General features: G+C 39.0%; 2 protein-coding genes across 5 annotated transcripts; both read left to right on the top strand.

The window, feature by feature from the left end:
* The first annotated feature begins 199 nt into the window (after nucleotides 1-199).
* Nucleotides 200-17,109, top strand: LOC143517264 (uncharacterized). 3 transcript variants are annotated; one of them, XR_013131909.1, is made up of 10 exons: nucleotides 200-423; nucleotides 5,254-5,312; nucleotides 8,307-8,327; nucleotides 8,579-8,854; nucleotides 8,988-9,284; nucleotides 9,470-9,754; nucleotides 9,958-10,136; nucleotides 11,079-11,103; nucleotides 12,590-12,682; nucleotides 12,834-12,878. XR_013131909.1 is itself a non-coding variant. In XM_077009572.1 (9 exons), the coding sequence occupies exons 2-9, from the start codon at nucleotides 5,267-5,269 to the stop codon at nucleotides 13,275-13,277; spliced, it is 1,641 nt and encodes a 546-aa protein (XP_076865687.1). In that variant the 5' UTR covers nucleotides 200-423; nucleotides 5,254-5,266; the 3' UTR covers nucleotides 13,278-17,109. The 3 variants fall into 3 exon arrangements, 2 of the variants coding, with proteins under 2 accessions (XP_076865687.1, XP_076865688.1); XM_077009572.1 differs by lacking the exon at nucleotides 11,079-11,103 and having other exon boundaries at nucleotides 12,834-17,109; XM_077009573.1 differs by lacking the exon at nucleotides 11,079-11,103 and having other exon boundaries at nucleotides 200-324; nucleotides 12,834-17,109.
* A 1,090-nt stretch (nucleotides 17,110-18,199) lies between these two features.
* tcf19l (transcription factor 19 (SC1), like) lies at nucleotides 18,200-23,862 on the top strand. 2 transcript variants are annotated; one of them, XM_077009575.1, is made up of 4 exons: nucleotides 18,200-18,300; nucleotides 19,042-19,646; nucleotides 19,864-20,836; nucleotides 21,598-23,862. In XM_077009575.1, the coding sequence occupies exons 2-4, from the start codon at nucleotides 19,361-19,363 to the stop codon at nucleotides 21,923-21,925; spliced, it is 1,587 nt and encodes a 528-aa protein (XP_076865690.1). In that variant the 5' UTR covers nucleotides 18,200-18,300; nucleotides 19,042-19,360; the 3' UTR covers nucleotides 21,926-23,862. The 2 variants fall into 2 exon arrangements, with proteins under 2 accessions (XP_076865690.1, XP_076865689.1); XM_077009574.1 differs by having other exon boundaries at nucleotides 18,210-19,646.
* Nucleotides 23,863-26,506: the final 2,644 nt, after the last annotated feature.

Raw genomic sequence — 26,506 nt, forward strand, 5'->3', positions numbered from 1 at the left:
GCCTAAATAACGTTTATAAAAATTAAATAAGTAAGAATCAAGAGCCTCCATTAAGCGCCAACATAAATTTAACCATGGGTTAAGTAGGCCTGTTTGGTGGTCTACTTTAGACTGGACTGAATTGAGCAGATCACTCGAGAGAAGGTGTGGAAGCGAGAAAGAGCTGACGAAATTGGCTTTTGGGACACATGACATTCCATGGAAAAGAGCGACGCTGGCCGAGTGAAGCCGACTTCAGCCGAAATCGTCCAGATAATCCCGCTTTGTTAACATCAGACGTCCCATTCGCTGGCGGATTGGGAACAAGGGGAAGAATATTAAGAGGTGGTGGGAAACGTCTTTTAAAATCATATTACCTGTTTCTCGGCTTTGAGCTTGCAATACGGATTCTGCACATACCCATCACTCACTGCAACCGTTACGGTAATTATTCCATCTTTGTGTTGCAGCAACGATAAAACTAAAATCTCAAGACGCGTTAGATTTTCCTGCGTAAATGTTTTAACGGTATATGACTATGAATTTGTTAACAGATATTTGATCAGTTGAGATCAACTGGAGTATGTCGAAATTAAGAAGCAGAATGTGTAGGAATACATTTGTATACATTTGTATACATTTGTGTAGGAATACATATATATATATATATATATATATATATATATATATATATATATATATATATATATATATAGCATAATGATTTTAAAGAAGCCAGGCCTTTCCTTCTCTTTATTTAATGAATTGACGCGGTGCGCTTGGAATTCAGCAGGAATGTTGCGCCATTCGTAACATATCTGTAGAACCCGGTTTTGAGGGGTTGAGGGGAAACCAGTTAAATAATACATAAGAGACAGGTGAGTGATCAAACAAAGACGCTCATTTTATAACTGCCGAGTAAGCGCTTGCTGTGCATTAAACTGGCTTATGTGGTTATGTGCCCAACGCTTGTACTTGCTTTGTGAAGGATTTGCCACCTTCGTATGTGCGCGTGGGTTTTGTTGCACTCCCGAGGCATTCGGGATTGTGTATGCCCTAAAGTAGAAACTGGCCGCAAAATATGTGGACATTTGTAATACTCTAAGTAGGTGAATGAAGCGGGAGCAGGAAAGTAATGTAAAATAAGATAAAATTAATCTGATTCATCGAGGATCTCAAGCCCCGAATTTGAAGTATCTTAAATTTTGTTCTCCTGATTCGTGACACTCTTTGGAGGGGAGGCTCTGACAGCGGAGCTTGACACACCCTTGCGCACCACTGACGCGCCGTGCTGCTTAAGAGAGGATCATCCTTTCTCTTGGCTAATACTCAAGAAATAGGCAAGCATGTGTTATATTACACGTCATAAGAAAAGCAAGACTGTGTAGTGAATCCTGTCAACCACTGAGAGTGAAATCTAAGATTGGATTCTATATTACAGTTTTTTAAGACTGCTAACAAGCGTTTCCCAATACTTGAGACCATGGACGTAATTTTGTAATAAAAAGTGGGGGGGACATAGATTCGTCGCTATTTAAATATTTGGTTTTAACCGTAAAAACTGGGGGGGGGGGGGGGGGGGGGGCAACACCGGCTTTTGAAAAAGTGGAAGGGACATGTCCCTCCCCCCCCCCCCCCCCCCCCCAAATTACGTCCGTGCTTGAGACACTTTTTCAAAACTCTAAACACAGCAACACATTTACCTCATACAAATAGCCAAATAGTTATTATTCTGTTCAAACGTGCATTTTTAAAAACTAAATACCAATTTCACAATGCAAACAAAGTTGTCTCTATAGAGGAACATAAGGGCAATCTCTGCACAGCACTGTAAAAAAAACTAACAGTTGATAGCATTAGAGAAAAAGTATTACATGTAATATTTTACTCTGCCTTTTGTTCAAACGTGTGCATTTTTGACAACATACTCTACACAATGAGAGTATTTACTGTAAAGTATGGGATGTAGACTTGTTACGTGTAATCTAAACAGTCTTCAGCTGTTGGCCACGTTTTCATCCACATCACATCTGATGTTGGCCCTTGCCATGCACCTGGGATAGAAACGCTTGGCATGCCTTATTCACCCCTGGCAGTCTTCAGCTGAAATATCTCTGCAGCCGGGATCAATTGCATCCAGGAGGAACATTTGGTCATGGGGGGCCGATGATCATACACCTTCCACCTCCAGACTGAAAAAAGCTCCTCAGTGGGCTTGAGGAAAGGGGAGTAGGGGAGGAGGAAAAGGGACATAATTTTTTGGATGATGTCCCAGTTTCTCATGACATGAGAACGGTGGAACACTCTCGAAAGTTGTCCTATGTAATCACAAATGTCTTCATGTTTCCTCCCACCTGTTCCTTCTCTGTTTATAGGGACCAATCTGGTATTTGTGAAGGACCAAACCAGCTCTTGACATTGCAGCTATATTGTGATATTTGCTCTCTGACCCGGTACATTACTGTACTGCATTATATTTCAATGATCTGTATGTGCAAAAAATGTGTATTACAGTAATAGCTTTTCATCTGCCTTTGTTTTTGCAGAACTTTGCATTTTATACAATATTAAGGTTTTGAAACTTAGGTTTTCATTTTTGACATACTGTGTGCAAGCATAGGGGAAAATGGTAACTGTATAGCCCACTTGTAACGTGGCTCGCGCCACGGAGCGAGGAGACGGACACAATCGCTGAGAAGAGCGAGATTTATTAAAGGAGTTACCATCATCGTCGTCGCTTAGCCAGGCAGGGTCAATAACAGGAGGGCAGTCCGTATAACACGCAAACACGGGCATAACAACGACAGGGGAACACGAGTACAGAAAAGAATCAAAAACAAGAACACACTACGGCCAGGTATACGATGAGCAAACAGTCAAACATCCAAATCAATCACACAAAATACCAGACAAAGGACAAGGGAGACTCAGGGGCTTAAATACAAGGAATCTAACGAGGGGCAGGTGACGGTAATAACACGGGGCGTGGTAACAAACAAGGTAATCACAGAGACGAACGAGCGGGCGGGGTAAACAGGTACGAAACACAGACACGAGGGAGTTTGGAGTGACAGCTAACGGAGGGGGGCACGGTCATACGTGACACCACTGAAGACTGATGTTGTGTTTACTGTGTGTTTAGAGTTTTGCAAATGTGACTACAGATTGGACAAAAGGATGGTAGTAGTTGTAAAGAACTGTAAAGCATGACACATAAGAAAGCTGATTACAGTTTTTCTCAATTGCTTCAACACAAAACTCTGTTGTCTGAACCAAATTCTCAGTGGTAAACCCATTTATTGAAAGTGTCACCCATTTGGCAGAACCATAAACACATTTCACCTAGTTAGTCACAACAGGTTAACCCTTTTGGCAGAACCTTAAGCACTTTTCACCTATTACTGTAAGACACAGTTTGCAAATGTATTTTCACCCATTAAAACACATATTGCACTGCGATGCACTTGGGTTGCATAATGGTAAGCACAGGTAGCAAAAGTGAAACTCAAATAAAGCACTTGTCTTACAACGTAAACACAGCCATTGATCACACATATGACAAATGATGTAAAGAAACCAATATAAGCCGGTACAAGGAGGCCTGGTTGTAGAAGTTTCACTATGGATTGAAACAGTCAGAGAGTAAGGGTAAGAGATGGAAGAGGAGGAAGAAGATGAGGAAGAAGAGGAGGGATGAGACAAGATGAAATATGGGCAACCATTATTGACAATGTTCTTGTCCATGGATTGACTATGAGGGAAGCAGGACTTCCAGCCCAATGAGTAGATCCACCACATCCACCATAGTTCAAACATTCAGAGAGGAGACCAGGTAATTGCTTTATTCATTTTGTATATGTTTACAATATGACTCAATACAGATCTGTAAAAAGGTGTTTCATTACATGAATTTCCTAAAACATTTGTAAGCTTAGTGCTGCATGTATTATTTTGTAATGCCATGTTCTTTTGTAGAATCGCAAGACTGCCACATTGGGGGAGGATGTCTATGTAGAATCCACACCAAGAGATAATCATTGCTGACATGGTCCGTCAGAACAATGCAATGACACTGCGTGAAATAATGTCAACTGTGTAGGCATCAACAGTATCAGCCTTTGCACCATTGATTGTGTCCTAAAATGTAACAGAATGTGGATGAAGCAACTGTAGAGTAGCCTTTGACCGCAACTTAGAAGGGGTGAATGCACTGTATGCACTTTTGTTGTAATGTATTTCTTATATATATATATATATATATATATATATATATATATATATATATATATATATATATATATACAGTATACAATTACTCATTGTATACAGTATACAATAACTAATTTTTGCTAAACAATAGTTTTGTGTTTTGTGGACAATAAAGATTATACAGCTTCATGATCTGATCATTGTGTTTTCCTTTTTTCGGTGTTGTGTGTGATGATTGTTCAGAGCTGTTTTTCATTTTGATTGACTTGAGGCCTGATTTGACAACACTGTTTGGATTTGAGCACTGCTTGAACTGTTTTGAGTCAATGGTTTGGTTTTGCAGGAAAAGTAAGAGGTTTTGTGAATTTAGCATGTGAATTGGATTTTGTGTTTAGAGTTTGGAGAAATGGATGCATGGTTTCAGGAAATGTGTCTTAGCAGTACCGAAGTTGGGAGAGGGAGCATGGGCGTGTATGGAGGCGTGTTCCAAATTTCTGTAGGTTTTGGAATATCTTATACCATGACCCAAGGGGACAGATCAAGAATTGCTTGTGCCAGGCATGATGATATCACCATCCATCAAGTTATGTTTTGTGAAAGTCCACCACTCAACCTTCAGTCAGGCTTAATTCATCCTAAAGAGCTGCTAGCTGTCGGTGCAGCTGTACAGTGCAGTCTATGAGCAATGTCATACCTTTTTAAAATGCTTGATGGATTTGAAAGCGTGCTCGTGATAATGCATTCTGATGGGAGTTGCTTTGACTTGTTTTGAAAAAACAGTCACTGCCTCAGTAATATCTGTATTGGACTGTGCAAAGAAAAAGTGCATGTGTCACTTAAGCCAAGGACAGAGGGCTGTAACTTAATCTCCTCTAGCATAACACTCTTAAATTGCTTCATCTCATGTTTCCTCACAACAGTTGCATTTACCTGTGCTTTGATGCCGTGTTGCCAAATTCAGCTATTCTGTGTTTCCAGCTGCACCTGCTCTAATTCATGTTATGTTCATCTGTCCTAATACAGGTGATTTATTAATGTTATTTTTTACTGTTTTAATATTGACAGAAATCAAGTCAAAATGGAAATATTACACATTGCAGTACTCTGCACTCTACTGTGCTCAGGTAAATATGTAATGTACCAGATAATCTGCATTTTACAGTCAATAATTACATTTTATCCACCACTGATGGCACCTTAGTTACACTTTGTAGTTGTATGAGTGACTGTACTGAAGTTCTGTTCTACATGTAAATCCTGTGTATATATTGTGTGTGTGTAAATTTTGTCTGTCTAAATCTAATCTGGTCCTGAAGGTGCATTAGTCACGATTCAAGAAACACCATATCTAGAGTTTAAGTATGTGAACACAAAGACATTGGTATGCCTTACCTTACTGCTTGTGAACATAAAGCATGCTTCAGATCTAAGTTCAATTTAGAAAAAAATTTGATAATTCAATAGAGAAAAAAAAATCTAGTTTATTTACCTCCGATCCATATCTATGTCGCCCTCCACTGGCGATTGATCGCGATATACAAACCCCCACCCCGCTCAACAACTTACGTTCACCCCCCCCGCTCAACAATTAATGTTCGCCAACCCCGTCAACAACTCTCACACTCTGACATGAATCCAAAACTTGAGAGCCCTGTTTCCAAGTATTATCAAAGCTGTCATCTTTCGAGTAGTGAGGTAGGCTGTTTATTAATAATACTTAATTATGTAACAAGTTTGCAAAAGTGAACCATGTGGTAGTCCCATGCTATTTGTATGCAGATAAAGATAAATGATAAGCAGAAGAGGGCTAGACAGGGGGCATCCGTACAGTGACACTTTGTAATGAACTCCCATAAATTCACTAACTAGTTAGCATTATTAGCTACAAAGGAGTTTGATGTTACATTACATATATTTCTCTGAAGGTGGTTTACTTAGCTCTCTAACTAATACAAAACAGGGATAAAAATCTATTTGACATCATATTGTCAGGGCTGGCTCCAGGGTCGTCCCACCTGTCGTCTCAGGGTAATTTCATCAATGCGTCTTTGGCTACAGCACTCAAGATCCTGCTAGTGCATCCGGGTATGCCTTTCATGGTTGCCGCTGTGAAGGGGCGAACCCTCGTGTCAGGGGAGGTTGCTAATCAGACCCCCTGGAAATGAAGATAGGGGGTCATTTTGAGCAGATCACACTGTATGTGATCAGTGCCCCTAAGACTTGACTGATCCTCAGGTTCCCTTGGTTTCAGCGCTACAACCCAATGGGGCCCAGAGTGTGGGGGTCCTGTCTTAAGGCCGCCAGACCCAGCACATCAAAGGAACCACCGGAACCTCAATATAGGTCTTGTGTCCACTGAATACCATGATCTCTGGGAGGTGTTCAGTAAACAGAAGGCTAGTTTCCTTCCTCACCATCGTTCATTCAATATTGCTATCGACCTGTTGCCTGGAACCGGTCCTCCTAGGGTTCGACTCCTTTCCCTTGCGACCCCTGAGCATAAGGCCATGGACTCCTACATACTATATGCATTCCTCGCCGTTTGCGGCCCACACCGGCACACAACGCACTCTACAGCTTATTAGAAGGGGGTTCTGGTGGCCCGGTATGGACCAAATCCTAGAGACGTTTGTGGAGGATTGCGGAGTATGTTTGCGCAACAAGGCCTCTCGTTCCAAGCCCTTAGGCATGCTGCATCTGGTTTCTTCCCGGCCCTGGACACACATATCATTGGATTTTGTCATCGGGCTGCCCCTCTACTGGGGTAACAACACTTTCCTGGAGATCAAAGACAAGCAAGTTCGTAACCTTACCTAAACTTCCCTCCACTCATGAAACAGCGATGCTGTTTTTAAACCAGCCGGTTCTTGGGGGCTGTCCTCTATCTCTTGGGGGCCAAGGCAAGCCTGTCATTGGGGTTCCACACCCAGTTTAATGGCCAGACATAATGGGTCAACTGACCTTGAACAAACCCTTTGTTGTCTGGCCTCTTCCAACACCTCCCCCTGGTCCGACCATCTGATCTGGGTGGAGTATGCCCACAACACTCTTTGGCATTCGCCTTTGGGGTTGTCCCCATTTGAGTGTCTCTATGGGTATGCTCCACCCATGTTCACTGACCAGGAGGGGGAGGCCTCCTGCCTGGAGCCAGGGCCTTGGTCAGACATTGTCGCAAGGCCCTGATGTCAGCTTCTGTGGTCCATTGCCGCAACGCCGACAAGTGTAGACTCCCTGCGGGTTCATTCCATCTTGGGCAGAGAGTGTGGTTGAAGGACCTGCTGGTGCATGGGGGAAGTTAGCACCACACTACCTATGCCCGTTCAAAGTAGTCAGGCGGATCAATCTGGTGTCCTTCCGCCTGGATCTCCCTCCTTCTCTTCAAGTCCATCCCGTTTTTCATGTGCCTGCCGCCCGCTCCCCGCATTATCGATGGGGCTTTGGCCTACACAGTGTCACCTCCTGGATGTCCAGGTTTGGGGTTGTGAGCAGTACTTGGTGGATTGGGAAGGGTATGGGCATGAGGAGCATTGCTGGGTCCCTGATTCTCGCATCCTGGAATTATCCTATTGGATTCCACCATGTTTTCCTAGCTGAACAGTTAATGATGGGGTGGAATAGTGACTAATACAGAGTGTTTCATGTTAGCAGGTCAGTGTAGACACTAAACAAGATTCTGTCCTGGAATGCAGTTAATCCAGCAGGTGTACTGGTGCCACTGCTAAAAAAATATTTAAAATATATTTTAAATTGTGTGATACTTATTTCACAGTGAATTTGAACTATATTAGAAGTATACTTGAAGAAATGGCAAAATCAGCTAAAATCAACTAATGCACCTTAAGGGCAGGAAAAAACACTCTTACACAATCAATACAGCAGAGATGCCAAACTCTCATTTTGGGTGGTAGAATGCTTCAGTAAATTTAAGTGTACTGTTAACAAAATGTTAAAATATCTTTTCCAAAACAAAAGTTACTACAAAGTGAAATAAACTTGGCGATTTACAAAAGGACTTATATTTTATTATATTATATTTCACCAATTCAACCTTATTATGTTGCTGATCAGTGAAAAATTATTTTTGTAATCTTCACAATAATCATATGCTTCTTTTACAGCTTACTCTGCAACCATAAAAGGTAAAGTCAGTATAACTTTGGTTTCACTTCATAGTTGATCTAATTTTACTAGTTTTTAAAACTAGTTTGTAAGACTAATTTAACTGATAAACAGATTTCAATACTAAAAATTAAATCATTTTAAGTGATGTATACCCACCAGGAATTTTAGATGGTGAATCAAACAACCAATGATTCATTATTATACAGCTCTTTAGCATCTTCAATATTCATTCCAAACTCCTAATTTTTCTCTCATTTCACACTTACAGCAAAGGATGATCACCGTACTGCCTTCTTTGGAGAGGATATTCATATCCCCCTGCCAGCAATGGAGACTACAGAGGTGGTGTTTAAACCAAGGCTGGAACCACTGTCTGAAATAATTTTCTTCCAGAATAAGCAACTTCTGAATTCTAGAGCCAAAGTTAATTTTCACATCAGCCACCTTGTTCTGGAAGACGTGGGGGAAGATGATGAGGGTACATATGTAGTGACGAACTCTGCAGCTCCAGCAGACGTCAGACGCATCATCCTCATAGTTAGAGGTAGGAGTGATTACTCCTAGATGACCCTCAGGTAGATCGTGATATCAGAGTTATTGTACATATTTCACATTCTGTATGACTTCGTCTATTGTTGTTCATTCTGTTAACAGTAGAATACTGGTGATCTTTACAGATTGTGCCACAGAGACAACTGTGAAGTATGGTGAAACATATCATATCACACTCAATGACATCACTGGCCCTTACACCCTCGAGTTCAGACCCAGCACAATTCATGTTAATCAGACAGAGACACCTGCTGTGGTTCTTCTCAATCACAGCATGATTCCTATAGAGGAATACAGGAACCGTCTCAGTGCAAGTGAGAAGAAGATTAACCTCCATTTGGTGACTGGAACAGATGAGGGTAGCTACACTATACTGGACAATGATGGAAAAGTTCGCAAAAGGACATGTCTGAATGTTAAAGGTGAGCCTTTAGAGGAAAGATAGTTTAAGGTGAGGAGAGTATACAATGGTGGATAATATTATATAGTTTATTATTATATATTATATAGTAAGATATACAGATTGATTATGAAAATATTTAGCATCTGTTGTGCAATATTGTATGATTCAAGACTGTATTTCTCTTTTGTTTTTACCATATCCTAGAGCACCAGACATTTGTGCACTTGCAGTATGATGGGACTCTGAAGATCAAGCTCTATATAAACTACACAAAGATTAATATGATCTACACCCCAGACATTGACCATATACCTCGGATCATTCTGGGTACAGGGGAACTGTTGCCTTTGGACCCTATGCTAGATGGCCGAGTGTCAGTAGATGGTTCTATGTTTTACCTAAAGAAAGTCAAAGTCAGTGACATGGGCATTTTCAGACTGACTGACTTATCGGATTTCCACATAGCTGATGTCTACGTGGATGTGGAGCGTAAGTGCAGAGACAAATGATCTTGGACCTAATTAGATCATGTACAGCTTCTTTCTGATCATTTACATTTTATGTGTTTTCTGCAGTTACATTGTTCTTCACCTATAACTGATGTCTGAGACTGATCTCCTTCGTTTGGTTAATTTGATCCTATAAGTCATGTTGTTTTATTCTCACTATCCTTTATCCCTGTCTTACCTCAGCTTACAAGCTGCCTCAGCTTTATGTGGTGATCCTGTCTTTGGTGGGTCTTCTGGCATTCCTGCTGTTGGTGTGTCTGATCTCATGTCAAATCAAGGTTCACCATCGGGAAGCAAGAGCCCGTAAGATTGCACTCATTGCTCAACAGGCTGGCAAAGGAGATGGAAAGGCCTTCAGAGAGGTAAAGCACATCTCATTCGAATAACTCCAAGAGGTAAACATCATATATGTTAAGCATGGAAAGGAATAAATTACATGAAGGCCCAATGAAGTGGGGTCTTTATAATACAGATCTGAGATTTTGGCTAGTCCCCTTATCACAAATTGTGAATTTCTGCATTGTGTTTATATAGTTCATTCATAGTTATAAGCAGTACAAGAACAATTATCAGCTATCAGATATCTGCAGCATCTATGGATTGCAGTATATGGCAAAACTTCATCGCAGCATTGACATGCCTTAAATGTGTGTTTGTTTCTGTATTATGTCTTTGTCTTTGTTCCAATACTTAATACTGATCCTGTTGAAAATCAGCACTTGAAAGTAGCACACATCTATATAATATTGCACATACTCAAATAACTAGCTAACTTTCCAACACAATTTTTCAGCCATGGTAGTTCTTTGAACTATAAAAGTAATGATTTCTCATGCCCTCTCTGATGATACACTAGACTACTTAGGTTCTACTGTCTCATTGTGAACATCTCTTCACATGCTCTCGTCACATGCTGATCTAATCCTACTTCCCTCACCCAAGTGGTCCGACCTTGTCAGTCGCCAGTCCTTACATGTTCTTTGGCCGTTTTCTAATGAGCCTGGACAGTGCCTTTTTCTGTTGGAAGAGGTTAGTTTAACCACTGATTTGAAGAGATTAGTTCAACTACTGATTTGAAGAGGTTAGTTTAACCACTGATTTGAAGCGGTTAGCTTTACTGATTTGAAGAGGTTAGTTTAACGACTGACTTGAAGAGGTTAGTTTAACTACTGATTTGAAGAGGTTAGTTTAACGACTGACTTGAAGAGGTTAATTTAACCACTGATTTGAAGAAGTTAGCTTAACTACTGATTTGAAGAGGTTAGTTTAACCACTGACTTGCAATGCATTTTTCCTTTTTAAAGGAGCCTCAAATGGAGCACATTCTCGGTGAGCGAGCTTTGCGTTTTGGTGTTCATTTTTTCCTTTAGCGCTAAGTTGATGGATCTGTATCAGTGTTTGTACTAGTGTCATCGGGTGGCCAAACAGGAGCGCAAGCTACAAAGGCCTTTTGCCACCATCAGTGATTGCGTGTGCCATCCATCCCTCATTCCTCCCTCTGTTTTCCATGCAGGTCTGTAGACACAAGTAACTGCAAAGTATCACATTGATCCCTGCAGTTAGAGTTTTAGTAACAAGTAGATTTCTGCTCTTGCTGAAACACACGTGCACCTAGATATTTCTCTTTCTGGATGGCAAAGCAATAAATGTGGACCTCTGTGTGTGTGTGTGTGTGTGTGTGTGTGTATGTGTGTGTCTGTGTGCAGCACAGGTGCGCATGTGTTGGTGTGCATGTTTGTGTTCTGGATAATCTTCACATTGCTTGTGTGAATATGTGTGGAAACGAAAAGATGTTGGTAATGATTAATAGCATATGGGTTGGTTTCCCTGACACATTCAGTCAAAAATAGCATCAAATTGGATGTAGCTCCCCAGTGAATCTGTTATAGTCAACAATATATTGTAAAATATTAAGTCCTATATGTATAAATTTGAAGGTGATTTTTGCTTATGTCTTTTAAAGTACCGATAAACTATGCTTATGTCTTATTCTTACCATATATAAAGTGCAGTTCTGTGTCTTTTTTTAAAACATGCTCATAAAAAATCTCAAACCTAAAAAATTATTTATTTTAAGAAAAAATACAGTGCAATAGTGCAAAACAATTGAAAAACTGGAAAGTGTCATTACTAATGAATCATTGCAGTCATAACTGATGATAGCGAAAATGAAAAATTTGCAAAGTTGATATTAAATACAGCTTGATTTACTAAAAGACAAAAATATTTTAGAATGTATTTTGAACACATTATTAACAAACCACTTAAACAAACTTTGCATCGATATGTGTCATTGGGGAATGACAGCCATTTGTACACAGGTTGAATTTCTGATTTTTTTAGTATTACTAAGCCAAAAAATTTAAAGAAAAGAAAGTAGATACTAATTAATCATTTACCACAGTGAATGTGTGGTGTTTTGTTTGTTTTGTTCTTGGTGTGACTTCTATTTCTCTTGATGATGTGTGATGAAATGTCCAGGTGTGTGTGCACATGTGTGGATATATTTTGTGACAATGTGAGGACGTAATCATTACAGCCTTTTGGACTTCCACATGGGATACTTAAATTCCCTGTTTTAATATGATGATCAGGGAAGTGGACTGTCATTTATAACATTAGTACCTTTTCATATTGTTACAATATTTATCAGAATTTATACTGGCCTAAATGTGTAGAGGAGCTTTTTGTGTGATACACTGTCAGCTTTCCATCTGCAATTCTTTTCATTTCCCTTTACTTTTAAAATGCTTAGCACCCAAACAGCATTTAAGGAAATGTTTAGGCACTTATTTGTAGCTTCTCTTGGTATCAGGTGGTTCATGAAGCTTATAGCAGATTCACTGAGGAGTCCACTCTGCAGTCCACCTGGGAGAACAACACTCAGAGCACAGAGGTTGAGATCAAAGTAAGTGGTTAGGCATTTTAGAAAGGCAGCTCAAATAAATACACAATTCAAATAATCTCTGATAGATTTTTATTGTTATTTCTTGGTTGCCCATTTTAGTTCTTTTACAGTATGATCTACCTAGCTTTACAACCTGTCTTTCTTACTGCAGGGTCTTGAAGTGTCCACAGCAGGTCGCTATCACACCTTTCTTCCTGAAAATAACCTTGTTGAAATGACTGACTCTGCACTCCCACTGGACAGTGACACTGACATGCCTCAAAGCTATGTCTCCCCCAAGTTCCTGTTTGACTCTGACAGTCTTGCTGTAACTGCACCAGCTATTTCTGAGGGTAGTCAAAATGCCACTCGCACCCCGGATTCGGCTCTCAGTGCCAGCCTGGCTACCCAGCCCAGATCTGAAGGCCACACAGAGAGTGACTTGTTGGGAGTCACTACCCCTCATGCGACCCCTAAAGTCTGTAGGTTAGATGCCATAGAATCTTCGGCCAATGCAACCAGCCCAGTGCCAGAAACAAGCAAAGATGTCCTGCTGCTCAATGACAAAGCAGCCAAATTGGATCAAAGCAACTGTGCAGATGGTACCACGACCTGAGAGTATGTTCATTGGTCCACTCCAGAGCTTCCCACTAACCAACCTGAGCTTGGTAATTTCTTGTCTAATCATGCCACTAGATTACTAACTGCTAAAGCTTCTCATATAGCAATTCACATGCCTGAATCTTTAACAAATGGTGTGTCATTTGTTAACAACGGTTTGCCAATTATTAGCATTAAAGGCGATCTAACAGGTTTTAGAGAAAATATACTATATACAAAAAAATAAATGTGTAAAATTAAAGAACATAGGTCATGTGCTCTGGCATGTTGCATGCATATGAAATAGCCCAGGCTGTTTTGGTTGGTTAAAAGCCAAATCTAGCGTAGACTGAATATGTAGTGCATGTTAGGGTGTCTGGAATAAACAGCCACTCTTATATTTATATATAAGTTTAAATATATTAACATTTCTCCTGTAAGAACTGAAGCACTTATATCTTTACAATGTACCAAGATCCATGGCCTTAAAACAATATTGTACTGCTTGTTCAAAGCTCTATAATACCAGTGCCTTAGCTAAAACTAAAAGACAGCATTTTTGTGAGTTGCAGTGTTTTTAAAATCTGGAAATTGACCTGCAAGTTAATTTTTTTCAAGCCCCACTGAGTTTACTACACAATGGGGGGGGGGGTAAAAGGAAACAAAACAACTGTATGAATTCCTTAAACAATCAATAATAACAAAACAAATTCTCATCTTAAAAACATGATTTGTTTTCCCACTAATACACAGATATACAGATTTTTTACGTGTTTTAAAAACATTTAATAAAAATAATACCTCTATTCAGTGAAGTAAAGAGCTCACACCAAAAGGTGGAAGAGAACATTTTATGCTCCGATTAAGGTACAGGTGTTATAGAGCAATAGTGCAAAGCACAATATCGTTTTTGGTGTCTGTTTCAGTAATGCCCCAAAAGGCTACACAGTAGTACTACTCATACAAATTCATAAAAATGGTGCAGTAAAACAAAGAAACAAGCAATGTCTTCATTAATAGTCTCTATTTCTATAATGAGACTTCACTGTCACAGATATCAAGCTGTCATCACCTCTACTCAGACATTTCTTATAGACAATGCAGCTATTTCTGTAAACCTCTGAATATTGCTTAAAGCAATAAAGAGCCACTTGCCAGAGAACGATAAATGCGTTATGATGCCATATCTGGAGTCTATGAAGAGTGAAAAGCGGCTGAAGTGCAAGACCTGGCAAAAAGACTAAAGACCAGCAGGAACTCTTCATTCCAGTACTTTCATGTCTCCACAGTTTTTTTTTTCCTCCAGTCTCTATTCATTCCATTTTTTCACCTTCCCATTGTCATTTCATTCGTGTTATTTTCTTTGGATCCATTGGGAGTCACATCATCTGCACAGTAAGAACATAAATTTAATAATACTGGCTTGCTTAAGTGTTTGTGTCTGAAAGCCATTACACAAGACACTGAAACGTGCCTTGGGAATGCGGTGGATCCTTAAGGTATATTTTTAGCAGAAATATGTCTTGCTTACCTAAAGTCTAAATGAGATGCTGTTGGGATACAGTGTTTAATATGCTGCAGAAAAACATGAAGTGCTGGGTGTTTTTGCTCTACAGATTTCACTCGGACATTGTTCGAAGCCTATAAATCTAGAGCATGTGAGAAAAGAAACATCCTGAATAATAATACAAGTTTGTGAGATATGAAATACTTTAAATTTATGAAAAGAATTATCAGTGAATCGCATGTTTGGTCATTTGTTAGCACTTGTGCTTGTTGATTCTGGCAGATGGTTTTTGAAGGATCATATTTTCCACTTCACAGAATACACACACAACAGAACGTTATGGAACCATGTGATAAAACTTGTGTGTCGAATTCGTATCAGATTCATGTGCTGGTGAATCTGAAATACGTATTTCAACTCTTCAACTTAATGTTTCACTTAACCTCAATCTGCAATTTAATCTGAGGCCTCATAAGCTTTAGTAACACATTTGAGCTCTGTATCATTAGACCCTAACAGACAGTTGCTATCTATAATTTCATATATTTACCTGTGTGTCTCCCCATGGTGAGCCCATGTTCAGTTAAAACCCCAATTAAGTACTCACTTCATTGTCTTTATGTGCTTTTTACAGTACATGGGATACAAGTGAATTCCATACAGTACCCAATTTATTCATAAATTGTAAAATGTCATAGGACAGTGTCTATGCTTGCTGGGGAAACTGCTACCTCATCTTTACTGTCTTCAGGGAACACTAAAGAAAGAAAAGAACACAATAGGTATAATATCGAAAGAAAAGCATGAATATGATGGCAGTACCCTGTAAATGATGCTTAACAAAATGGAAGTAATATAAACACATAGAGCTGGCAAAAAAATGTATTAATAATTTTCAGATATGCTTAGGACAAGCGAAATTTCAATATCTTTAGAAACAATTTCATTGACATTTAGTAAATGTCTAAGAGGCACCATCTGATATTTGATTTTATTCAATGGCGCTAATGTGGTAGATCAATACAATGTATTGCTTCACAATTAAATAACAATATGCAAGTCCAGCTAAATAAACATGTAATATACAATAATATGGGCACTGAAATACTACTTTGGTATTCCAGCCAAATACTGATGGTATAGATAGACAAGTACCTAAGATTACACACACAATATTGCACCCCTTACACAGGGTACATGCAACTGTAGGTATAAACAACCATTTTTTGAGAAAAGGTGCCCTTGTGTATATATTAAATGTACATTTGTATATAAAAACACTCCAAACAAGGCTGCAAGATTTTCCAAGATTCCTTGATTGCTGCATTGTCTTCGCTCATGTTCACAGGAACATTTAAATAGCAAGCAATCATATAACACAAGTGAACCTATATCTACTCTACGACTTTATTTATATACAACTTTAGTTTATTCTTTAATATCTCACTTGCCTCTTCACTCTTACTGTCTTTCTCAAAAAATTATGATCCAAAATTCTTTAAAGAATTGTTCATGTTATTGCACTAGAATTTATTATTTGATTGCATTTATTTTTGTATTTGAGAATGTTTTTCAATTATGCAAGAATAGAATTGTTGAACCAGGTCTACTGGTCATAATACTATACTCTAAATCTATTATCTTGTTTTACATATTAAAGCTGCTGTCGTGGATCTAGAATATACCCAGAAAAAAATTATTACAGCATGCTTGACTATATATTGCTTGCTTGACAGAGGACTTCATATCTTCTTGGTCCTACTCCTACTGTATTTATAAAGGCCACAAAGTATTCTTAATGTCACTTCATTTCTCTCTCTCTTTTCTTTTTTCCATGCTAAGCTAGAAAACACATTAGATATTTGTACTTTGATTATTGTACTTAGATATGTGTACTTTGTGTAAAGTGTTTTATCACAGCTAATTGGGCATGTTAGACTTGCTCAGGACATAGAGAATTACATGAAGATTTAAAGGCCTTTGCAGCCTTCTAGTCATAGTCAAGCAATAATGTCCTCACTTAAATAAATGCTTCTAAAGATTTTGCAGAAAGGGGAATGTATTCTCTGTTATGTCTTAGCTTGCCTATAATGAGTTGCATTACATATATGATTTGATCCATTTACAGCCTTCACTTTATTGGCTATGTACTGCTGTATAAAATATTGTCCTCTTCCAACTTGTTTGTTTTCCAAATGATCAATATACTGTGTCTTATATTTTTGGAGAAATATTTGGAATATTTGTGAAAAACTGTTCAGTTGAATGAGATGCAGATTACAAGTAAATTGTTAGTCCAGTAATCTTGTGTTATGTTAAAAACATTAAAGATTTACAATCAGTTGGATTAATTCTTTGTCATAATATGAATAATATGGTGCAACCAGTAGTGCATTCTGTATATCTAACCAGAGTGAACTAAGCACAAACATGAAGGAACAACTTGAACTGAAGCTAAATTAAATTAAAATGTAAAATCGTTGAGCTGAATTTATGTGAACATTTGATTCTGAAGTTTAACAAATCAGTTTAGACTGCACACAATACAATAGAGACTTGAGTCTTGCAAGCGTAGTTTGTCACGGCTGGTTAAGGTTCTGTTTAGGCAGAATGCATTTAGATTGTTATAGACATTGACTTTAACAATAGTGTGATTAATGTCAGCCAAATGAAATAGAGATGTTTTATGCAACAAATTAAATTTTATAAATGGGTTAAATTACCATTAAAACTCTTAAGCCTTCTCTTCATTTATGTTCACACACACACTTTTGTATAACATTCTTTCTTCCTGAATGAAAAACAATTAAAAAAAATCTTGACTTCAAATGATGACTCATTGTCTTTACTATTTGCCATTGTTTTTAAGCCTTTATTAGTTAAGCATGTAACTTGTTTAGGTCTCAAGTTTGTGTAGGTCTTTTTATGCAGTAACATAACACATATATCATAATAACAATCAACAACACAGAAGTAGATAATGGGATAAATACTGTTATTGAGTGTAAAGTTTAGATCTGCATGTGCCTTCCCTAGATATAATTTTGCTTGATCTGAGCATATTAGGCGACTCATACAAAATAAGGTTCAAAGTAAGCTCATCTCTCCCCCAAGACACACTCACACACACACAAATTCATAAAGAATTTATAAAGGACATTAACCTTCCTGTTTCATGAATTTAGCCTTTTCTGTCTTTTCATATGCTTCATTTTTGTTCATATAAGAAAAAGAAAACTCGTGATTTCTGATTAGGCTGTTTAAGCAAAATGCCTTATGTCCAATATGCAATATTAAGCAAAATTAACCGTAACCGTCATCAACTTTATCTTGCCAAAGCAGCCTGGTGTTCTTTTTTGACAACTCTTTTGACAAAAGAGTCGGAAGTGGCGTTAAATCTCGCGCAAGGAAACCCTTCCCGGCGCGCCAAATTTCAAAGCACTTCCTGGGAAAAGAACGCGAAAAGTTCACAACGAAGAAAAAAATAACAGACATAAATTGAAGTTTACAATAACGTTCCGTCATATTTAGGGTATGTTGTCGGTTGTTAAGGCTTTTCGCTGTCATGATATTCATTTAAAACAAGAAAGTATGTTACCATCAGATATTTAATTTGAAGTCGTATTTGTATGGGTTTACCTACTGCTTAAAGAGAGTTAGCTAGCAGGCTATTCAAGCGCCTTGCTTTAGCATTACCTTCTCTTTTCTATTTCGCTGGTGGTGAAATTAAAGTAGATGAGATTTCTAGTGTGGAGTAAACACTTTTGAATATGCTTCACTTTAAGACCAATTGTTGTATGTTTATATTTGGCAGTATAACATGGATATCAGTTTGCTGAACTTTTGATATTTTAACAATGCAACCAAGTTAGCTTTCTAGCTAATCCTAGAGGTGAACCATTGGCTGGTGTACATCGTAACCTATAGCGCGACTGCTAGATTAGCTCTCTAGCCGTATAGCTCGACAGGAAAGCGGCCTTGCGTGCCAGTTCAGTGGTCGCAGTCTTATAGCTGGCAAAGTTGTATTTTGTGAAGTTGTAAATTGTCAGTAAGATTGATGTATTAAGTTACATTTTTCAAAAACTTTGACCTCTAAGGTATTAATTGGTCTCAACATATCTTCGACACACACTCAGTTAAGCAGAATTAGATGGCGTTAGCTATGCTAGCTAGCTTTGGTTAGCGATCTAAACACACTGACAAGTATTGGCTGTAATAAATGTATCCAAGATAATACATATCTAAGGTAGATATTTTTTTCTGTGATTCTCAGGTTGAAGATTAACCGGGTGTCACGTCGCCCTGCTGCCACACACTGTTATGTGCACACCTGTCTAAATTATAGTCATACTATACAGAAATCACTCGTGTTTGTCGTTTCAGTATGCTGATAATTTAATGCGCGAAAATATCCAAACATTATCAGATATGTTACAGGTGTTACATACTTTAAAGGTTTCTAGATGTTTTTTTTCTGTAGCGAAGTGGTTAAAATCTACAATGGAGACTCATAATTCTGCTCATGGTTCTATGTAGCTGAGTCGCCCGTTGTTGCCTAGTGTAGTTGTGGCTTTTTCTTGCGGAGTGCCAGTATGTTGTCTGGGGTCCAGCCGTGTTTTCAGCTATTAAGAATTGGCTCGTCAAATAATGCTAACGGCCAGGGCAGTGAAGTATCTAACTTGGCCCGTGACCTGTACACGTTCCGACCGGCGCTTTCCCAGTCAGTGTTCCGCTTGGGTCGTGCGCCAGAGTTGTGCGATGTTACTCTGGAGTCATCAACCGTGTCCCGTATCCATGCTGAACTGCACGCTGAGAGGCAGACTGATGGCAACGCAGGGGAGGGCTGGAAAGTCCAGGTGAAGGACCGAAGCAGCTATGGTGAGCCTTCAATAAGTTTTGTCTGTATGCACTACGTGAATCCAATAAACTATATTTTTGCTTGCTAAAAATAATTTCTGTTAGTTTTAAAAATATATATGCATCGTGGTACAGACCAATCTTCACTGATTTATGTAGCTTGAATTGATAGTTTTTTTCCATCAGATTTTAATTTGTCTAATAAAAAGTCTGATCTTATGATTTCAATGTTTGGCAGGCACATGGGTGAATGATGTCCGAATCCAGCAAGGTGTTTTGTGGGAAATCTTTGATGGTGATACATTGATCTTCGGTGGCCAATCAGTGCGAGGGAGCCCAGAGTTCTACTTCCTCTTCCAAAAGGTTCGGGTTAGTCCACAGGAGTTTGATGCCATTACAGTCCCAAAGGCTAGCTCCTTTTCATCTGACATTCAGAACCGGATCAGGACGAGTCTGGATAGCAAACCTGAGCCCAGTCTTGACCTGTCTAAACTGTCCATCAATAGAGCCACTGTCATCCTTAATTCCATTGGCAGTCTAAGTAAGATGAATGGAAGCTCCTGGACCTTCAAGAGGACAGACAAAACCACTGACCTGAATTCTACCAGCACACCCTCATTTACAGCTTTGGTGCCACCTTCCACCCCCCCTCCTCTCCCTGCAGTTTCCATGGAGACCTCTTCAAAGTCTCTCCCACCTTCATCTAAGAGCCGCCGGAAGTCAGCCCACACTGTGTTGCTGGAGGACGATAGTTCAGATGATCCTGTGGGTCGCAGAAGTGGATTGGAGGATGCACGGAAAGTCAGAGGGGGGAAGAGACGGCGGCTGTACAAGTCTGAGTCTGAGATATTCCAGCCTGCATTGTCTAAAACAGAGCTGAGCACAAGGCCATCATTTGATATCAGGCCTGTGATAGCCAAGCAAAATGGCATCATTTATAATTATTCAAGCACCGGGAAACCTTCTTTTACCTCGCTCCAAAAACGAGATATTGTAAACATGAGTTACAACAAAAGTGTAAATCTTGTGAGGTGCAAACCGCAGAAGTCTTGCTTGCTAGCTCCTCGTGGCAGGCGAAGAGCAAACGGGTCACCGGTGTATTCCCCCCTGGTTGTTGGTGGTGAAAACTACCACCTGGCCTCTCCATCAATGAGGCTGACCAAGGTGGAAAGGGAGAGGGGACATGTTGCACGCTTCCAGACCACCACTGGGTATGTCAGTTTTCTGATCAAACAATATTGTCTGAACTCTGTTAAAACCTTTGGTGACTTTGTGGGTCAGCTGCAAAGAATGTTATCAAAAATGAAAGTTTTGATCTTTTATCAAAGTTATCATCCAAGCTACTGAGTTACTGTGGAGATTATTAACTTTAAAAAGTATAATTGAAAGCTGATAAACACTTGTATAACAATAACAACAACACAGGCTCAAAAGCATATTGTTTTATACCTGCATGCAAATAGCATTTCCCTCCTACTTTGATATAAATTAAATAATTTACCATCAATGGTTACTAAAACCAAGTTAGATTTTTGTTTGATTTTCTGCATTACATTTTTTCCATTAAAAACGTCTGTGCAGTTAGATTGAATTAACACAAGTCAAAGTCAAATTTATTTAGCGCTTTTTACAACAAATGTTGACGGTGGCAAGGAAAAATTCCATAGGCAAGGATTAGGAAGAAACCTTGGGAGGACCAAGACTCAAAAGGAAACCCATCCTCCATCGGGTGGCCCGTCTAGTAGAAGTCCATACGCATATGTTTTGCATTATAACTTGTATGAGTGAACCAAACAGTGAAACGAAGTGCACTTGTGTAAACAGCTCAATGACTAATTGATTTCAGTAAAGGTTGTGGTGGTCTTGTTAAACTCGTCTAGCAGCTCCTGACAAGGAAAGGATTTAGTCATTTATCATTGAATTTATGCATTCCATTATTGTGAAACCTCTACTTTCAAATATTTTGTTGCAGTAGACGACGTGGAAGACCCAGGAAGCATCCCTTGCCTCGCCCTTCCCTCCCATCCCCCTCTTCCTCTTCCTCGTCCTCTTCATCGTCATCATCATCATCTTCCTCTTCTTCGGATGATGAAGACGAAGATGATGAAGATGCGGGTGTGGTCCAGGGTGTGGAGCCATGTGCAGCGGTGCGTTGTCGTCTACCGCAGCAGGATACTGTGCAGTGGGTCCAGTGTGATGACTGTGATGCTTGGTACCACCTGGATTGCCTACCCCACGACCGCAACCGAGCCTCACTCCTGTTTGACCCAAATGCGGACTTCCACTGTGGCTGCTGCTAAAGCTGAATTCCCCTGTCCCAGCCCCAGCAGGGCTGATTGGGTCTGTCTGGACTGTGGTATCGGAACTAGCGGGGGTCTTCAGAAAGTTTGCTCCTCTGAGATACACCATTGGCTGAAAATCAAAGCAGTACTTTTGGCTGCTTGCCTGTATATTACGTTTATAGCTCATCAGACCCAGTGCTTAAGAAGGGCACCAAGTTTTAAAGCTTTGGCATAATGACTGGATTCAGAACTGGGTGGGTTGATTTTATTCATTAATGTGCCATGAATTGCATGTATCTGGGAGTTAGGTGCAAAAATGTGTGCTGGACATGCACAGCAGCAAAGAGGTATTTTTTGTTTCCAGACTGTTGTGTGTTCAACCCACAGTGGATCCTGAGTTCTCCTGATATACATAAATGGTAAATCTTATTGTAGGACATTTTCACAAAATGTTAAGAATTACCTTGGTGTGGAGAATGATCTACCTTTTTGATGATAAAAAAAATCATAAATTGATTTATTGCTTCTTAAGTTGGTTAGCTAAGATAGATGCATCATCTGGACTTTATTGTTTTTTAATTGGTTTTTCTAAAATGTTCTGTATAATGGAAAAATGGATTTGTTGTCTTTATCTTGTTTGGGGTATACATGTAAATGTACTTTATTTGGGTTAAAAGTCAAGACACCATGTTATGAGCTCCAGTAACCTTACAGGGTTATCTTGTATAAAATGTACTGGTTTTTAACATGCTAAACAAATGCATAAATACTGTATTATAGTTTACTAGATGGATGAATAACTGTAAAACTGATTAGAACAACAAAACAGCCATGAGAGTATTCCTTAAAAACCAGTGAGCTGAACGGTGTAATTTGAATATTATTAAAAGGTGACACTGACATCAGGGATAACAAAGGTACAAATGTGGACCATGAGACAAGTGGTTATATTCATGATATTTTCTTTATGGTTGATTCTTGTAGATCACAGTTTTAGACCTCCATAGTATATTGTTTTTCAAAATATTGGCTAAGGTCATCTGCACTCTGTCCATTCTGACATTTCACAAGTGATCTGTGAATGTTCTAAAATACACTGACAAATTTGCAAAGGTAAATAATTATGGTCAAAGTAAGACAAGGCAGTGTGTAACCATGTCATATCAAAGGTTTAATATGTGTTATGACTGCCAGGTATCACTATATGATTGCAATATCCCAGTGGAATACTTGTCTATTGTGTAGTTCCACCATAATTCAGCTTTGGTGCTTTTCAATGAGTTTTGTGGTTTGCTTCTGAAACTGGTTAAGGCCAAAGTACACATTTTGAAAACTTTTGGTAGAAAAATCAGTTATGTAGGTGATCACACTTGTGTATGGACCAAGACCCTATATTAAACCAACTTCCTGATTCAGTAAAAAGTCTGTGTCTTGGCCTCTGAAAAAGTCTTGTAGGGTGTTCATGCTAGCAGTTGAGTTGTTCATTTGTTAAAAACCCCAATCAGGAAAAGCTGCAACTTGCTTTCACAAATTCTAAAATGTATTAACGTGCATGTACTGTGCCCTCTTAAAAAGCACAGAGTTAGTTCTGTGGTCTCCATGGCACTGGTATCAGGCACTCCTGAGACTACATGCAGAGAGTGAAACATTGGGACTGATTTCAGAATAAATTAAGGAAATTTAATTGCCAGAATGTTGCATTATCACTAAAATAAGATTAGATTCTGACTAAAGTGTGTTTCTTTTGATTTAATATTAACATGTTTTCTGTTTGAGCTCTACTAACCTTCAATAGATGGCCATTTAAAAATACATGTGCTATGGTATGAATGTAAATGATCTTTCACTATCTTCACTTTAATGCTTTAAGACAAATGATTATCAGCATTTCAGTCACAATATTACTGTTTGTCAAGATGGGGATCAGGGGCTGAATAAAAAGATATTTAAAGGTACAGTCTGTCAGGCTTTGTGTGATTCATTTCTGAAACAGCAAATGGCAACATATAATCAAGACGACAGATAGTCATGGATGTTTTGCTGGTCTGTTGGTAATTTGTAATCACAGATGTGATAATAGTGATAATATGTTATCACAGATGTGATAATAGTCCCATCATGAAGCATTTCAACCCATAGGGAAAGTATTGATACTGTCGATAGTGTGTCTCTGAATACTGACACCTACTGAACCTTAAAAATCCCTACAGGCAACCTAGTTGACGGACTTATTTAATGACCTAGTCTATACAAAATGTTTTAAATCTTGTATTTTATTGTATATAATATTATTTCATATATTCAGTTACATTTAAAACATAGTTGATATTCTTGGATACAGTCAATAAATAATGTGTACATGTAACATAGCGTGAAAATCTAAGTCAATGTGTTTGGAATGAGGATGCTTGTGGACTTTTTTTTCACAAATTATAAAAAAAAAGTCTTTCCAACATTCTGAATTTTAGTCTGTTACACTTTTTTGAAACAACTTCTCGAGCTGTAGAAAACACCCGCTCACACGGACAGATGAAATTCAGCAGAACCTCATCCAGCATCTGCTTCCTGGAAGCTTGATGGTTGAAAATGAAGTAAAGAATACATTTATAGAAATTAATTAAGAAAAACGCAACTGTGAGTAATTTGTAGAAAATTCAGAAAGAACCTGAGTTTATCCTGAGTGTATCTGGGACTTCATTCTCATGTTTGGCCCTATAATGCCTCAGCATTGAGGAGGTGGATTTGTTTAAATATGACAGTTCTGTCAAACAAATGCGACATTAAATCTGCAGAACATAATATGAATAGTAAACTAAGAGTCAATTTGAGATGAATTTGAATTCAGATAGATCAAGTGGAAGCTCTGAAAAGAACCAGATGAAACAACAACGCAATTAAAACATATATTTCCGATGTAAGATCAAAATGGTCCCACCATAGTTTTGGAGGAAAAAGACAATGTACCGCTAAAGTTCTGTGATTTTTATTGGCAGATGAATCCTGACAGATGCAGGACTGATTGGAGCAGATGGACTGCTCTTTGTCTGACCTCTCCCATCAGACTTGTTAACCCTGACCCTATTATAAATATTTAATTTTGAAGACAGCCATGATCCACAAAAGGTAGTGGCAGAATAAAATTGCGTTGGATTCTCATTCCATGATAGGATGCAGAGCTCTGATATTTGGGGAGACCCCAGGCTAGAACCTCTTCTACTCAAGAGGTTTAGAGGATCATATCTGAGGTGGTGTGGGCATCCTTGTCCTCTGTTTTCTTCCAGTATTGCTGTTCCAGGTATGATCCATTGGAAGGGCAGATCCAACAACTGCAGGAGGTATTAAATATGAACATCTAAAATTTAATAACCTTTCTGTTGCATCTATTACTGACGTTTATCCTTATAGTTATAAATGTGGGTTTTCTTCATGGGGAACCCTCTCTTGCTCAGATCCTTGACTAACTCTGCTAACTGGGTTTCATATTGGGGAATGCAGGACTTCTTCTTTGCAAACCTATAGCCCTTCATAAATTCTTTCTCTTGAGAGTTGATTATTGACATATTCCAGACCCTGTCCACATTTCTGTGTACTCTTTAATGGCTCCCTTTTTGTCCAGTGCTCTCCCTTCTGCTGCCTCTCTTCCTGGCTCAGTGTTGTCATTCTACTCCACAACAGATTAAACAGAATTAGGCAGGGATGGGTTTATAGATTAAGACTAAACTTACTATTAGGTTTGGCTTGGCTAGTGAATTATGGTAAACTTGCTGTAAATTAATATATAAATATTTTTGTGGTCGATTAGGGGAGTTTGGGAGCTACTCCAGAGTACGATAAGTGTACACAACACTGTTCCAGTCATCTGAAACCATCCTGGGAGTCTTGCCTTGTTCCTGTCCATGCTTCAATTGGTCACCCACCTACAACGATGGACACTACACAGTCCCCTTCAAGGATCAGCCATCCTGGTAACCTACAAAGCCCCCAGCTTACACTATTGCCTCTCTGCACCTAATGTCCTATCCTGCCTGCTGTCTATGAGACCATTATGCCATGACAAGGTTTCTGTTGTTCATCCCCTAGAAAATATTACTAGCAATAACATAGCCAAGTCAAGTCACGTTTTATGACACAAGCTGTCACAAAGCAGCTTTGCAAATGCATGGGTCAAGATCCCTAATGAGCAAACCAGTAGTGACAGTGGCAAGAAATACTTCCTTGGGCAGAATTAAGTATGCAAAACATAATGGCTCTGGACTAACTACTGTACTGTCCAGTCAAGGCACTTCACATAATAAGCACTGAGTGCTGCATTAATCTTGCTGACTCCAGCAACATGTAGAAGGGTATTCTCTAGAACTTCTCTTAACAGTAAGATTTCTTTATTAGACCAGATGTACTGAATCAAATCAAATCAATTCAAATCAAATTTTATTTATATAGCGCTTTTTACAACAGTTGTTGTCACAAAGCAGCTTTACAAGTGTCTGAGTCCAAGCCCCCAATGAGCAAGCCAGGGCGGCAGTGGCAAGGAAAAACTCCCTAAGGGCATGAGGAAGAAACCTTGAGAGAAACCAAGACTCGGGGGGGGGGGGGGGGGGG

This window comes from Brachyhypopomus gauderio, chromosome 6, assembly GCF_052324685.1.
Source record: "Brachyhypopomus gauderio isolate BG-103 chromosome 6, BGAUD_0.2, whole genome shotgun sequence".
Taxonomy (NCBI): Eukaryota; Metazoa; Chordata; class Actinopteri; order Gymnotiformes; family Hypopomidae; genus Brachyhypopomus; species Brachyhypopomus gauderio.

What these genes read in the sequence shown, in the direction of transcription:
- LOC143517264 (XM_077009572.1), top strand. Translation starts at nt 5,267, where the DNA reads ATGGAAATATTACACATTGCAGTACTCTGCACTCTACTGTGCTCAG. An exon ending in TTACTCTGCAACCATAAAAG is followed by an intron (nt 8,328 to 8,578) that starts GTAAAGTCAGTA and finishes TCACACTTACAG; the next exon opens with CAAAGGATGATCACCGTACT. An exon ending in GCACAGAGGTTGAGATCAAA is followed by an intron (nt 12,683 to 12,833) that starts GTAAGTGGTTAG and finishes TTCTTACTGCAG; the next exon opens with GGTCTTGAAGTGTCCACAGC.
- tcf19l (XM_077009575.1), top strand. Translation starts at nt 19,361, where the DNA reads ATGTTGTCTGGGGTCCAGCCGTGTTTTCAGCTATTAAGAATTGGCTCG. An exon ending in GAAGGACCGAAGCAGCTATG is followed by an intron (nt 19,647 to 19,863) that starts GTGAGCCTTCAA and finishes AATGTTTGGCAG; the next exon opens with GCACATGGGTGAATGATGTC. An exon ending in CGCTTCCAGACCACCACTGG is followed by an intron (nt 20,837 to 21,597) that starts GTATGTCAGTTT and finishes ATTTTGTTGCAG; the next exon opens with TAGACGACGTGGAAGACCCA.